Genomic DNA, 15,602 nt, shown 5'->3' with positions numbered 1-15,602 from the left:
TTTGGTATAATTACAAATAGATTTTCTATAATTTCAAAAATTACATTTAGTACTCCTGATGTGTGTTTATATCTAACAAATAAATCCTTTCGTTAGTCGAAATTTATCGAATTTGTTGATATCAACAAAAAAATTGAACGACTCCCAAGAAAAGAATTATAATCTTATTATCTGAATTCCTTTACATTGTGGGTATTATTGCATGCAATAGATCAACAGCTGTGTATATATACTATTTATTAAATGTAAGGGATTTTGAATAATTAATTTTGACTCACAGAATATGCATTGACTGATATATCCTTAATATATATATATTTTTTTCCTAATATTAATAATTATTTTTTAATCACTTGGTTTTGTTAATAGTATTCCATTAAGATATATTTAAAATTAAAATATTTTAATAATTTTGATAAATTCTAAATTTACACATGTATCGAGTGTACCTGAATGTTAGTCAAAATATGAGCAACATTAAATCCATATCAATTTTTAGGGATGGCGACGGATTCAGTTGGCCCTGGAACCGCCCCGGTTGAGGGCAAGTTTTGAAGCCTTAAACTTGTATTGCGGGTCTTAATAATTTGCACCAGAACATATTCTGATTTTTTTTTTTGTGTATAACATTTATTTGTACATATAATATATAAACTTGATATTCTTATAAACTAAAATAATGATATAAATCGTTTACAAACGTCTTAGTATTTGTACAAGTAAAACACATTAAAATTTTTAATATTTCAATTCTTAAAATATGCATAAAAACAAAAATATTAAACTTTCAATAATATTATCGCCTCAGATTATAAATTTATAGTAGTATTATTTTCTAAAAAAATAATATTTTAAAAATATGAACTGAATTTACCAGGTTCGTCGGATTCGGCTCCAAATTCAAAATTTTCTTTAACAGAATAGGTCTCGAATTTTGACAAACCCACCCTTTTGCATTTGATTTGAAATTCAAAATATAGAAGAGGAGAGGAGTTGTGAAATTAAATTATTTGAGAAGAAGATTTTGAAATTTGCAGTGTGTTTGATGTAATAATAAAGTAGGAGAGATGCATGGTTTTGAATTGGGGCGACGCCCAAGTCCCAACAACTAATTATTGTCAGACTTGAGTCGTGACCCACAGTCTCCGCAAATCCTTGCATTGACAGCCTACAATTGCAGGAGAGACGCGCAACCATCCCCATCATTTACGCTTACTTTTGTGTCCTGAAGGTTTTCCCATACCCCACCACCTGCTTGCTTTTATGCCCTCGAAAGCGCGTATGCGTTATAACTTAAATCCCCTGGATTTGAGCATTTGGTAGCCATGCATTTTTATTACCCATCTATCTGTCTCCAGCTAACACTTTTCTTCTTGATTCCCTCCCCAACCGCCTTCCTTTGTCTTTCCCACCTATAAAAATAGCTCACCAAGACTCTAAGCATCAAAGACAAGGGTCTAATTCTCAGTCTCCTACTCACAAGAATCAACACCTCGTTATTTCTCTGTCAATGGGTTCGGATTCTTCTCTAGCAGCTCTTCTTCTGCCTGTTCTGGTGCTCGGTTTCGTTTCGGCAGCATCTGCCGGTAATTTCCACCAAGATGTGGATGTAACGTGGGGCGATGGCCGTGCGAAAATCCTCAAAGGTGGGGAGCTTCTGACGCTCTCGCTTGACAGGGTGTCGGGCTCAGGGTTCCAGTCCAAGAACGAGTACATGTTTGGAAAGATCGATATGCAGCTCAAACTGGTCCATGGAAACTCGGCCGGGACTGTCGCTGCCTACTTCGTAAGTTTTAGGCCGCCTGTTTTTCCAGCATTAGTTCTGTCTGCTACATTGTTGTGAAAATCACCAACGCAAATTCGTCGTGATCTGCAGTTGTCTTCACTAGGGCCGAAGCATGATGAGATCGATTTCGAGTTCTTGGGGAACCTGAGTGGTGACCCTTATATTCTACAGACAAATGTGTTCACCCAGGGAGGAGGCGGCAGGGAACAGCAGATTTACCTCTGGTTCGATCCGACTGCTGATTTCCACACCTATTCAATCCTCTGGAATCCCCAGAGAATCATGTAAGTACTGATGGTATTTAAATTACCTATCTTTTTATACAATTGTTGGACTGATTTTATGAATTGATCCTGTGAATCTTGCAAAACGGTCAATAGCCCCGGGACTAGACGGTCTGCCGGGCACGCCGGCATAGCATTGGGCTGATGGGACGCCCAATGCTATTTAACAGTTGAAATTCTCACAATCTGATGGTATTTCTTGGTTCATTCACAGATTCTCAGTAGATGGGACGCCCATCAGAGAGTACAAGAATTTAGAGTCCATAGGAGTTCCTTACCCGAAAAAGCAGCCGATGAGGGTATACTCCAGCCTGTGGAATGCCGACGATTGGGCAACAAGAGGTGGCCGTGTGAAGATAGATTGGAGTCAGGCTCCATTCACAGCCTCCTACAGAAATTTCAAGGCCGACGCCTGCATTTGGTCCGCCGGCTCCTCGTCCTGCACTGCTAAGCACCCTATCCCTGCTTCAACTTCAAACAGCAGCAATGCATGGCTAGACAGAGAACTGGATACATCAAGCCAAGAAAGATTGAAGTGGGTCAAGAAGAATTACATGGTATACAATTACTGCAACGACACCAAGCGATTCATACACGGTTTACCAGCAGAATGCACTACCACTGTGTCATGATGCACATAAAGAGAGATGATATAGATATATAGTGTATTTCATTACATTCTTGGCAAATAGAAATAGTTCACAGGCATAGACAGTACATTTCTGTATTCAAGGTTGTAGTATTCTTTGATTCTTTTTTCTTTTTCTTTTTGTGTATATTTCTTCACTAGATGTATGTCATTATACAACAAATCAAGAAATCTGAAAGATCTATAGTCTGCATATTTTGGGAAACTCACTCAATGCACGTGCATTTATTTATGAAGAGCGCACTGGGAGTTGCATGCATTAACAGCTGCACATTTTCTAGAACATGATTTTGAAAAGTTATCAACTGCTGGGAAATCTGAATCGTTGAAGAGGGTGATAGAGGTGAAACCAGGATTGATGTTCCTTCTCAGGCATGCAAATTTTAGTTCTTGAAGAGAAGGGAACGCGTACACGAGCCAAGAATACAAATCAAGAAAAGGGCTTCAATAAATTCAAATGCATATATATGCATGTATATCATATCCAGTATAAAATGGAAAAAGGAATAGGAATTTTTTGTTAACTAAATCAGGTTTAGCTAAACAAAATTGCTCACACAGAAAATGTTATGCACTTACTATATATATAAAGAATTACTTTTTCTAAAATTGTATACCAATCATATGTACTAGTATTACACTTATCATGTGATTGGTCACTTTTCTGAACTATACACTAATCAGTACACTTACCAAATAATTGGTCAAATCCGACTAAACTCGATTTGAGTTAAAATTTTTCGAGGGGTAGATGGTTAAGTTATAAATATTCCGTCTATCAAATCTTTGACCTAAATTTGCAACCACCGCATGTATTAACAGCCTGTTTCGGAGACAAAAAATTGTTTTAAACCAGCCAACATTCATGTGTGAATAAGGGACAGTCAAACCAGAATTCCACGGTAAAAGTATCACAATGGGCAGAGAACTCATTACGCGTTCGCATGTAGAAATAACACTGATTGATTTAATCCCTGGTGAGAAAGAGTCGTAACAGCGCATATGTCATCTTTAATACAAGCCACAAGAGTGAATTTCCGTGTCTTGTGACGTGGCTGTGCGGTGAGTATACTACAAATCCCATCAAAAGTGGGGTGGAGAGAGAGAGAGAGACCAATACAATAGAACAATAAGTTATAATCAGATTCAGAATACACGAAACTTGGAAGAAATTATCATAATTAGACATGGAAATCCTACAGAAACGAAAAGCAATTCAAAGTCATCATTTTAGATCAATACATGCTCACCATACATACACAGAAAGTAAGCAACAACCAAGTTGATATGGCGTCTTATAAGCAAGCAACTTACAGTACAGGGTGACTGTACATGAAATGATTGAATTTTGAAACATGCAATAAAGGTCTTCAAGACTCCTGAGAATACATATATTCTCATGCAGCTCTGAGTCCTACTGGCACTGAACAAGAGTTTCAGAAGTTGTCAAATGTGGTAGTTAACAATGCTGAACTCTATTTTCTGAACAATATTTATTCATCCTCCAACTCCACAATGCGAGCCCTTCTTTCAGCAGCTTTCTTCCTGATAAAGATGCCCCACCTCATTGCAGCCTTAATCTTAAGCCAACCTGCAACAGCCTTCCCAGACCGGGTTCGATCCTCACCATAACTGAAACCAGGAGACGGAGACGGCATGTACGAAGGGAAGTTGTACCCATCTTCAGGCACATTAACAGAGGCATGGCCTCCCATGCTGAAAAGCCTAAGCAAGTGCTGCATATCTTCATTCTCAAGCATTTCATGACTTCTCATACGAATTTCCTCCTCTGACAAGAAGTCATCTACGCCCTTATCCCGGTTAGTGGACCAGTCTTCAAAAGGATTAAGGCTGGCTTGCTGAAGAGATGCATTGCTTGCTTGGAAGGAGGATGATGATGATGATTGAGGGGGACCAAGGGCAAGGCCAACCCTACTATCATACGGAGCACTATCAATTTGGTTGGGCTGGTTGACCTGTTGGTCATGCTGAGTAAAACTGGCGGGTTCAAACTGGGTGCGTGAACTCGAATTTATAAGCTGAGACTGGGTGGAGTATCTGGCAGTCATGTTGTCATTATAACCCAAACCTGGTTTGGCAGAATAAAATGTTAACCACTCAGCACTTTGCTGCACCAATCATAATGCACATGTTGATCGGGCCTAAAAATGAGTGTTCAATGCCAAATTCAAGTTACTAGTCAAGAGAGTCACCAACTTAAAAGAGCAGACAGGGAGGGGGGGCAACCAGTGGAGAATAGTCCTCCCTCCATCTCACAAGATTCAGCCAGCAACCTACAATTCTAGACTTCCCAATTTCTTGGTCTTCACATAGAATTCAATAGCAAAGAGTTGCGGAAAAAGCATGGACCAAAAAAACAACTATTGCAAACAATGAATAGCTGTTAGCAATTGAAAGTCTAAAAATTAGCAGAGCCACAAAGAAAAAGTTCAGAAGACAAAATTAAAAAAATGGGTAAATTATAGCCACGTCTCCTAAGGTTTGACATAATTACAGTACGTCCTCGTTTGAGAAATTACAAAAATCCTCCTATTTTAACGTCCGTCTAACAACAAGCCCATTCCGTTGGCTTCCATTAGGCTTCCATCTAAACTTTGTGTTGCACTGACCAAATGATCTTCTATATTATAAATTAAAATTTTATATATTTTTCAGAATTCTTTTAAAATACTTTTATAAACTAATATTCCCTGTGGAATATTTATTTTACTCACCCTAAGACTTTTTTACATTTTTTCAAATAAGTTTTTTTATTTTTTAAAAAAAATCAACAAGGGTAAAATAGTAATGTACACTTCATCGTCTAGGGGATACAAAATTATTTTCTATTTGAGGGGGGCATTTGTAATTTTTTCAAATAACGAGTCTATTTATAATTATGTCAAACCTCAAGGGAGATAACTGTAATTTACCCTTAAAAATATCTAAATATCCAAATTCAGGAATGGAACAATAACAAAAATTAGAGGCTCCAAGCAAGCACAAACAAGGATGTGATTCACCATAGCAGTCAGTGGCGCACGGAGCACAATGGCACCAAGGGCTCCCGGAGCCATGGCGTACGCCTTTTCAAAGGATGGCGCAGTACTAGTAATTTTATATATTGTATTTATACTAAACTAAACAATACATACAGCCTTATAGTTGAATTACTGAAAGTCTGAAACTGAAATTTCATAGCATACTTATATAATTAAAACATGTGAAAAACTGATAATTTTAATTTATATTTATACTTAATTAAAGAAGTAAATAACATAGTCATAGACTACAAGTCTACAAACAATTACATAATTTCAGAAATTAAAATTTAAATAAATCAAAAAAGTAACAGTCTAAAGTTCTAAACAAAGTTCTAAACAGAGAGAAAAAAAAACCAGAGGTCCACAAAGAATCACGCAGCAGCGGCTCAACAGTGGAAAAGGAATAGCAGTGGCAGCTGGCAGGAAGAGAAAAAGAAGAGGCAGGAGGAAGAAGAAGAGGCAGGAGGATGAACAGTCGTTGGGTTACTTCAGTAATATCATGCATGCAGATTATTTATTTCTGCTGGACTTCCCTTAATTATTAGGGTTTTTTTTATTTGATGGGCCCACCCCACCGCCCAGGCCCTTTTTCACAAAGGTGTGCCTCGCGCGCGCCTGGACAACAGCCTGAATGCCGCCCAGGCGCGCACCATGGCCTCGCCATTGTGAAGGCGAGCGCCATAGGCCGTGAATGGCGCGAGGGCTGCACCTCTCGCGCCTTTGCGTGCCATTGACCACACTGTGATTCACAACATTGACAGCAAAGTCAGAACATGAATCATTAGCTTTGCTATTTTTGGCTGTTTTTAGGTAAACAAAATAATATGCTACAAGGTTCAGGAAGTATCGGCCACGTCACTAAATACCCGTTTCCAGCAAAGCAAGTTAGTAAAGAATTATCAAGACATGGGGGCATAATAGCTAATAGTGAATTACGCAGAACACCTGCGAATAGATAAGCCAACCAAAAGGCAGGAAATTTTCCCTCATATCACAAAAGCAACTAAGCCAACACCAATATGAATGTGCAAAAATGAAAGCAACAACGATAAGGTAAAAGAAAAGAAAAGAATGGTGTAAAAAGTGTAACATGAAAGAAATTAATTTAGTTAATCAAACATTTTTTATTCAGTTGTTCCACAATTGCATTAATGTTCAATAGGAAGATAAAATATCAGAACATATAAACAATGTAATCTTATTAAGGGAAAGAGCAAAAACATGGAACTGAGATATCAGGCCTTTTGCTTTTAGTTGGATTGATTTCAAAAACCAAGTCGGCAGCAAATCGTAATTGGAAAGGTCATTAGTAATCCAATCGTCTAGAAGTGCCAAGTTTAGTTCTCAGCGGAGTTAAAGAAAATTACTTTCAGTTAGCTGACACTCACCGCCAATTAGCATGCTCTGATCAATTGATGAAGGCTCGGAAGGAACTGATACTGGCAATCTCTGTGGTGGAAGCTGACTTTCTACTGAATGTGAATAATTGACTGGCCCAAGAGGAAGAGCGCTTGACTTCTTAGTTTGCTTGAAATTTAACAGTGATTTCCCATCATACTCCACAACTTGATTCCAATTATCATATGCTTTCTTCACCCAGGCATCCACATATACCTACACATATAATACACGCATTATAATACAGCCACAGGTTTATATGAGGAGAATGTGATTACAATTTCGATGACAGCCATAGATGATACCCGTAACTGGTTAGACAAGTAAATCAGGTGGAGATGTAAACGAAATTTCCAGCGTGGGGACTAAAAGTTATGGAGAATATGCAGTAGATGCATGTAACCCATGTTTACAAGCAACCTTCCAATTTTGATCCCATCAAAATTTTGAAGCTAAGAAAGAATAAAATAAACAGGCTCATATGTAAGTCAACGGAAGAGGAGAAGGTACATCTTTAAGAGCTAAAAAGTACCTTTCAGCTCAAGACATCCAAAAAAAACTTCAGCTTTGTTTGGTTTTGTTCAGGGGATGCTTCCATCCCCCTCATACATGAAATGAGACCAAACATTTGTTTTATTCCTCAGAATACATCTCCCGTTTCCCCAAAAAATAATTATACTTTAAATCTTCATATCATTACATCAATCAAAATATTATGCATACATGTATATATTTGCATCTTTCAAGCATTATTTTAATATAAAGATATATCAAATACTTGGCCTAGAATTCATTTTGAGCACACCCAATAAAATACATTGAAGAGAACTATAATCAAGATTCAAGAACCACACCTGACAACAAAATGGATCCCTCGAAGAAAAATCCAACTGAATCCATGATTCAACATTTATCTTATATCCGTTTTTTGCACCAAAACAATAGGCATGAATATATGGTATAACAACTTTTTTTCCTTACTTCAAGCCAGAGATGTTAGGAAAAGTTTATATCTAAGCATATCCAGAAGGCTCATGAATTGCATAAAATAAACCAAATACTTTAGGCCATGCATTTCATTTTAGAAGCATACTGCCGTACCTTCTGGCTCTCAGAAAGAGAATCTGCTGGATAATACTGATCATTAGCTATGAGGCCACTTAGCTCATAGATATTGTTAAAGACGACACCCATATTTCTAGTATCGTCAGGGTAATATACATAAAGCTTCCCACTCAGGACACAAGTCTTGGCGTGCTCTATGAGGGCCTCCCACATCTTATTCGACATACCACTTCCAAGGATCTGCCAATACCAGATATGAGGGACTCATATTACCAAAAGATATTATAAATGCCACGATAGTTTACAAATACTTACAGTCCTCAGCTTTTGGGAATCCCTGACCACAAGCCGCAGGAAGTCCTCCACTGTAAATATCCCTGCATTGTTAAGCCGCTTGTGGAATGATCCATCCTTCCCTATTTTCTCCAATCTCCATACTTCATCATTCAAGGCAGGTGGATAATGTTTCTTGTACACTGTAAGAATTGAAAACACTTCAGTAAATATTTCTAGCTGGTAAGAAACTAAAATGCATGCACTGCCTAACCCAGCCTGAAGACATGTAAACAAGGTTGAAGGAACATACAAATGCTTTGGAAAAAAAAAAACACACACACACACACACACAAATACATACCAAAAAGAATAAAAATAAATAAAAATTCATTTTCCTAATCTCTCTCTTTTCCTTTAATCCCTGTCTCTTATCTTTCTTTCGATTCCTCTATCTTCAAAAATCCTCTAAAATACTTGTGATATACAATGGTGATAACAAAAAAGTGCATATAGTTGACTTGAACTTGACATCTGGAAATCACACATCAGATTGCTACTTGTAATATCATACTAATTCCACATATCAATCTTGATATCATATGCCCCTCTATCTCACTGTTGCATATCTATTTTTTAATTGCCATGTTTGAACTTGTAGTCCTGATTTATCTAAATGTCATCTAAGTTCATCTGTGTATTTTATTTGTATTGATACCAACATGTTCATATGCTTGGGTTTTGGCTGAGAACTGAAAAATTTTCTTTTAGAATTACATACATTCCCCTCTGTGATCTTTGACGGTAAAAGCTTCAGTCTTTGCTTCCCGTATGCGCACGCCCTCACAAAATCCTGATGCAACTTTCAAACCAAGTCTGAACTTCCTGCTCCTTATCCAGCTGGAATTATCTGTAAATGTGAGATCTCCTAGAGTTCCAACACCTTCCTTTAGTGTGACTTGTAAGTCCCCAGTCAAAAGAGGTCTCTTTCCTTCACGTTCTTTCACAACATGGCTTTCAAACTCTTCCTGACTCCAACCTTCCTCATCCTCATTGTTGAAGTCACCTTCCAAGACAATAACGTCCAGCTTCATAGAAGATTCAGGTCCAGAAGTCACAACATGACCTGTGTTAGCATCTATTAGCACAACATGAATAGCAGCACCCTGCTCTCCCTCTACTTTCCCTCCTGTGAACAGCGGAAGAGAAAGCCTGGATTTAAAGTGAAGCTGCAAGTTTCTCCCATCTGGACCTTCGAGTCGTTTAGGCGATGACCTGAACTCTCAAAGTCTTAGGAATAACCGAACAAGGCAACTTAAACTATACAACATAGTAGAGAAAAATACTGACAGATATACAAAAGTAATCAAGAAAATGCAACAAGTGGACAGTTGATGCATGTATTGTTATGTGGTTTCAAGAGAAGGATTTCAATTTCTCCATATATGGCAGGCAAAGTATACTAAAAGAGCAACACATGGAGGACTTTCGCAAAGCATGTGCAATACATAAACAGCAAAGTATCCAAACTATGAGTATCTATCGCCATTTTTGTGGTAACTTCTTTTAAAAAGACAACAGAGAAAGAAACGGATGAAATGACATCAGAGATGATGGCACAATTACGTGGCCGAGAACTTCCGTTGATACATATGCATTTCTAACAAGTACATGGCATATGGTCTTACTTTCTGAAAAAGACGAGATAAATTGCTAAACAGGTTAGTTTAACATTGAAAAGGAGGCTTTTACGAATAACAAATAATTACACAACATATATTAGAGCTACTAAATCACAACAGAGAGCAAAGATGACCAAGTCATAAATAAAGAATGGTGCTTTAGAAGTTTGGCAAAGAATTTACTATAATCTGTAACAATAAAGGCACAACCAGAAACTGTAAAATGGAAATAGGAACAAAAACATATAACTTACATACAAGTAAATAGGAATTTGATGTTGCAAGAAGAAATTTTTTACTGTATCAATTGAGGAGCGCACAACCTATTACTATGCTACCGAATATGACATTCTAAAATATGAAAGGTTTTCATTCAAGAGCATATTCATCATTCTAGGTAAAGAAGTAAACAATTCTGCACATCCTCATGCAATCTATTTCCTCATAGAAGCTCTGTCTTGTCATAACTCAAAAAGGTTCTCCTCACGCTTAGTTTATGCTGCTTTCCATGCGTCTTCTCTCTAAACTTCCCACAATCCAAATCTCTTAGTAAATAATGCATACAAGAAAGCATGACCAAGATGAGCCTTTAGCAACATAACTCAAATCAACTTTACTTTTCCAAAGACCACATAATTAGAATTTTGAAAAGTACTCACAAAGATTTAAAATCTTATACCAAACTTGAGTAGGTGACAATAAGGAGGTCTCCACATAATAAAAAGGCAGTGCAATACTCATGTTCAAGTTAAGAAATAAATTCTCAAACCTTCCGTTGAGTCTGGCAGGGCCCAGCTTAGCCAAAGCTCGTTCAACTTCTTCACTAACCTATTCAAGAAAAGTTTATGAATAAAGCAAAACTTGCAGATAATAAGTATGATTGTGTCCATGGTGAAGATGAGTGTCATGCAACTAAGTTTTTCATAAAAAGATATCCATACTTGAAGCCAAAGTAAGTCTGGAGTAACAAGAGCTGCATAACAAGATATCATCATTTTAAGAAGGGCTCATCTAACAGGCCGCGTAATCTCTAGAATACTAATTTATCGTGCGCATGAAATGTTGGGGGAGAATTTGAATAAAGATCAGATAGTTTCTCTAGATTTACATGCACAAAGTTCATATGGTCCTCATCGCCACTACACCAAAATAATCCAAGGAGATAGTCAGGTGGCATTATCCAGTGAGAATCTGGATTTAACCTTTCAAGGAAGACCATATCTAAACCAGCGGTAACAGAGACAGGTACATTTGATAACAGCATTGACAAGGAATTCAGAGTTACCACTCTTCGAAGTATTGGTTCCAAAGATGAGCAAAGCTTCTGGAGGCTATCCACCTTTAGAGCTTCCACAATAACACTGCATAAAACACACTACTTCATTAGACAATCAGAACATTAATTCCCTTAGCATCATTTCGAGTAAATAAAAAGTCTAGATATTTGAAGGCATATCAAATGAAGATAAACTTTACTCAAAAGCAACAACAAAGAGAGCCATGGTAGAAATACACTTGAAAAAGCAGCAAAAACATGGGGAAAAAAACATTTAGCACTTACGCTTTTATTCCATTGTGTATTTTTATCTTCAGCATCTTGAAGAGTTAAGCGTTTGTCAAGATTTTTGTGTTGAAAAGATGGGTTTTTGTTTTTGTTGCGATCTTGACTTAAGAAAATTAGTTCTGAGTTTGAATCCCATCCAAACCAAAGATTCTAAAAATGGATGTGTATGATTTCATCTGTTTCCATGGTGAAAGCATGGAAAGCCACAAGAACCATTTAGGATTTGACATTTCCAAAGGAATAATTGGATGTGGGAATGGAATAATAATATGTAGCATTGAAAGCATTTGCTGCAAATTGTCTCATCAAGCCACAAATTGTAGACAGTTATATCCACCTAGATCAAGGACGTCAGTGGTTAATTTGGTTCTACCAAGACATTTTGATGGGCATTGGTACCGATGTTTAGATGGCAAATTTTGTTAGTGCATATTTATGTGTATGTGTATACTGTGTGTATGCACATTATATATAACTTATGTGTTACAGCTTTGCATGTCCAGAACAAATTATGCACTTTGAAGCTTGTACTTAATCCACATATTTATGTGTATGTGTATACTGTGTGTATGCACATTATATATAACTTATGTGTTACAGCTTTGCATGTCCAGAACAAATTATGCACTTTGAAGCTTGTACTTAATCCACATATAGCATGTTCTATAAGCAGCATGAGCACTTGCCAAAACTTTCACTAAATTCATGCTTCTAAGCGAACGCACGGAGCATGTAGATCAAAGTCAGTGCATATGATATACACTAATTCCTCACCACCATTTGCTTCTTTGTCCCCCAGCAACAAATGAGTGGGCTTGCTATGAAAATCCTCATCGATGTTGTACCAATTTTAATAATCAATGAGATGACAATCGTGGGACATGATTATAATCCACAAATTGCTTAAAAATAATAACTTTTTACCACTATGATAGTCATCTGTGGAACAAAAGGTTTAAAATTGGTACAACATATTGATTTTAAATATTAAAAGAACCCTATCGTATAAAAAGTGTTCCTTTCACATACATCAAAACCAACAACATTTCAAAGTTTTCAGCTTCTCATGCATGGAAACACAAACAATAGAAAACATCTATATTTCTACCCTATAAGTCCAAAATTTTTCCACAATTAGATCAATCAAATTTCAATTTTCATAGGAACACTTAGATAAAGTATCTCCAACCCTAAAAATGCTAGAACAAAATTAAAATGAAAACAACGAAGTCCTTATTCTCTTAAATTGACAACCACAAGGTTCAAGGACAATTATATACAATTCCTGAATCAATTTATAAACTTAATGGAACATCCCAGTTCTGCAAGTGCATAACATTAAATAAAGTGGCCCTCATTCATTTCCTGGTATGTCAATTGGTTTGAGAAACTGCAATAGCGGCTCCAAGAAAATGTAACATCCAAATAGAGGGAAAAAAAACAAAGAGCTGTCGCACCAAAGTCCCTATTAATAAATAACAAATCCTGAAAACCAGCAACAGAAAACTTAAAAATCCACTGAAACTTTGAACACTAACTCAACTATGCAATTATTTATATTCACAATATGGGAATCCATTGCAACAAAAATATGGTCAATCGTATTTGTTCCAATATTTTTCAAGTATAAGCAACATTGTTCACAGAAAAAGGGCAGATTCTAAATTTTGGAAGTAAGAATCCAAATCACATTTGGGGAAAAATTAGCAAAGAACAAGCTATAAGAAGCTTGACACTAATGTCTCATTTTTATGTCACAGTACACAGTTGTACTGTATCTAAGTAAAATCCTAATCTATATCCTTACTCCATTTAGCCCACAACAAGCTCAGCTGTTACAGAACTCTCTATAAGAATATCTATGAGGTATACTGACAGAATCTTAACAAGATATTAAACAATGAGCAATCAAACAAGGAATAAATACATCAAGAGAAATTTATGAAAGAAACAGTATCAAACTTCTGAAAATAGAATCAAAATACAACCAAGGAAGGGTAGTAAAATTAGGTTTTCAAGCCATTATTTGATGTAACTAAATTCAAAGACGGAAAATGTAGTATACTCTATTCCTTCAAATTGGATCAGTCATTATTCAGGAATTCATCTATGGCACACCCGCATTATGCGATTTGATTGAATGCGAAGAAGGAAACTCAAAGTTGTCTGCAGGATCAGCAAATGATCAAGGACACTCGTCTGTTCTATACACTACAGCACTTACAATCAATTTCAATTAACACAACAGCAAACTTATGTTTTCCATGCTAATTGTGGAACATGTTGACATAATTGACCCAACAACTTTGTAATTTCAATATAAAATTGACGAAGGCCACCAATTGCTACCATCTGTTTTCATATATTTCTGCTCGGCTTTCACACATTTCGCAAACAAATGAAGAACACAATAATTTTTCAAGTAACAAAGAACCAACTGCAACAGTCCACAGCAAATTAAAATACAGGAAAAAATTATTTTCCTTCCAAAAGATAGACAAATGAAAATTTCAAATTGAGCCACAGAGGAGAGGGGGGATAAACAATAGCGATCTTGTTACCTAGCTAAAGCAGGTCTTTTTCTTTCTGACTCCTGCTCTTCATCACCACCGCCCTCCAAGCTCCGCTTCCCTCTACCTTTCATTGAGTTTGTTCTCTCCATGTACCTAGTCTGCATTTAAACTTCAAAAACACCACAAAAAAGAAAACAGAAAAACAAATTAATTAACCCTCAACCGAAAAAAACCCAAGAAAGATGAAAAGATCAACAGATTTCTACATAAAGTCAAACAGATCTCAGTTCGCCCAAACAGCAGAAACCCATCTCAATTTCCTCCTCAAAAACCCAGATCCCCAAATACATCCATCTACTCGGAAACCCCATCTCCGCTAAACAAAGACACCTAATACACGCATATAACCAAAAATCACCGACAAATACCTGAGTTGAGGTGAAAAACAAACTCCGCTGCGGCTATTCCTCAGGGCTCAGATTCAATGAACGATTTTCTTCGTGATTACGTGTGTGCGGAAGGTTGAGAGAAAGAAGTGGTTCGTGCAGACTTCGGATGGATGATGACGGCGACTAAAGCCCGAGTGTCAAAGAACAAAAGTAAAGAAGAAGAGTTGGAGATCTTTATGGATTTTGCTTTCTGCTTTTTCGCTTACTGATATAGTGTTTGATAGCAGTGATTTTGCTGATTTTATATACACTTTCGCACAAACTCTAAATTCTGGGCTATCGATTTTTGGATGGGGTTCAGGCTGGAGGTGGGGTGGGTGGACTCGTGGGAGGGGAAGATCGGGGAATACTAGCCGTTGGATTTCCAGAGTGTGACGGCCATGAGTCGAACTCAACCACGTCATATTTTTGTCACAAACATTGGTCGATGCATATGTATGACCCTAGCTAGGTGAAAAGGTGAAAAAGGTTTGAGGTCATTTTGATATTTCCATAAAAGGTTAAATTACATTTACACCCCCAAAGTTAAATTAAATTAAATTACATAAATATCTCTATCTTTTATAAAATTACAGCTACATACCCTAAGAGATGTTTGTGTAATATTTTTTAAGGAGTGTTTGTATAAGTTCTATCTTTAAATAGGGACTGTAGTTGTAATTATAACTGTAATCTCAGGAAGTGTAATTGTAGTATTGCAAAAAAGTAGAACGTGTTTGTGTAATTTGGTTTAATCTCAAGGAATGTCAATATTACCTTTGATAAATTTATTTTCATCCCTAATTTTTCATTTAATTTTAAAATTACCTTTGTCTTCTTAATGCTATTCCAGTTCTCCCCAAAAGGATGATTTTTATATTACATTAATATCTCTAATATTAGATTAAATTACACA

The 15,602-nt window shown here is 36.7% G+C and overlaps 2 protein-coding genes across 2 annotated transcripts; one reads left to right on the top strand and one right to left on the bottom strand.

The window, feature by feature from the left end:
• The first annotated feature begins 1,327 nt into the window (after window positions 1–1,327).
• On the top strand, window positions 1,328–2,912 carry LOC105162854 (xyloglucan endotransglucosylase protein 7). Its single transcript, XM_011081007.3, has 3 exons — window positions 1,328–1,786; window positions 1,877–2,070; window positions 2,285–2,912. The coding sequence occupies exons 1-3, from the start codon at window positions 1,511–1,513 to the stop codon at window positions 2,700–2,702; spliced, it is 888 nt and encodes a 295-aa protein (XP_011079309.2). The 5' UTR covers window positions 1,328–1,510; the 3' UTR covers window positions 2,703–2,912.
• A 959-nt stretch (window positions 2,913–3,871) lies between these two features.
• Window positions 3,872–15,084, bottom strand: LOC105162855 (calmodulin-binding protein 60 B). The gene is made up of 9 exons (XM_011081008.3): window positions 14,687–15,084; window positions 14,307–14,427; window positions 11,467–11,542; window positions 10,951–11,009; window positions 9,281–9,774; window positions 8,542–8,702; window positions 8,263–8,466; window positions 7,152–7,377; window positions 3,872–4,808 (listed from the first exon to the last, which is right to left on the bottom strand). Exons 2-9 carry the CDS (start codon window positions 14,420–14,422, stop codon window positions 4,213–4,215), a joined length of 1,932 nt encoding a protein of 643 aa, XP_011079310.1. The 5' UTR covers window positions 14,423–14,427; window positions 14,687–15,084; the 3' UTR covers window positions 3,872–4,212.
• Window positions 15,085–15,602: the final 518 nt, after the last annotated feature.

Source organism: Sesamum indicum, linkage group LG5 (assembly GCF_026168435.1).
Source record: "Sesamum indicum cultivar Baizhima isolate 11 linkage group LG5, ASM2616843v1, whole genome shotgun sequence".
NCBI classification, from domain to species: Eukaryota; Viridiplantae; Streptophyta; class Magnoliopsida; order Lamiales; family Pedaliaceae; genus Sesamum; species Sesamum indicum.
The sequence above is the reverse complement of the archived record's forward strand: the minus strand, read 5'-3'. Positions and strand labels throughout refer to the sequence as shown.

What these genes read in the sequence shown, in the direction of transcription:
- LOC105162854 (XM_011081007.3), top strand. Translation starts at nt 1,511, where the DNA reads ATGGGTTCGGATTCTTCTCTAGCAGCTCTTCTTCTGCCTGTTCTGGTG. An exon ending in GGACTGTCGCTGCCTACTTC is followed by an intron (nt 1,787 to 1,876) that starts GTAAGTTTTAGG and finishes CGTGATCTGCAG; the next exon opens with TTGTCTTCACTAGGGCCGAA. An exon ending in TGGAATCCCCAGAGAATCAT is followed by an intron (nt 2,071 to 2,284) that starts GTAAGTACTGAT and finishes GTTCATTCACAG; the next exon opens with ATTCTCAGTAGATGGGACGC.
- LOC105162855 (XM_011081008.3), bottom strand. Translation starts at nt 14,422, where the DNA reads ATGCAGACTAGGTACATGGAGAGAACAAACTCAATGAAAGGTAGAGGG. An exon ending in AACCAATACTTCGAAGAGTG is followed by an intron (nt 11,010 to 11,466) that starts GTAACTCTGAAT and finishes TTTCTTGAATAG; the next exon opens with GTTAGTGAAGAAGTTGAACG. An exon ending in CCTGCCAGACTCAACGGAAG is followed by an intron (nt 9,775 to 10,950) that starts GTTTGAGAATTT and finishes TTGAGAGTTCAG; the next exon opens with GTCATCGCCTAAACGACTCG.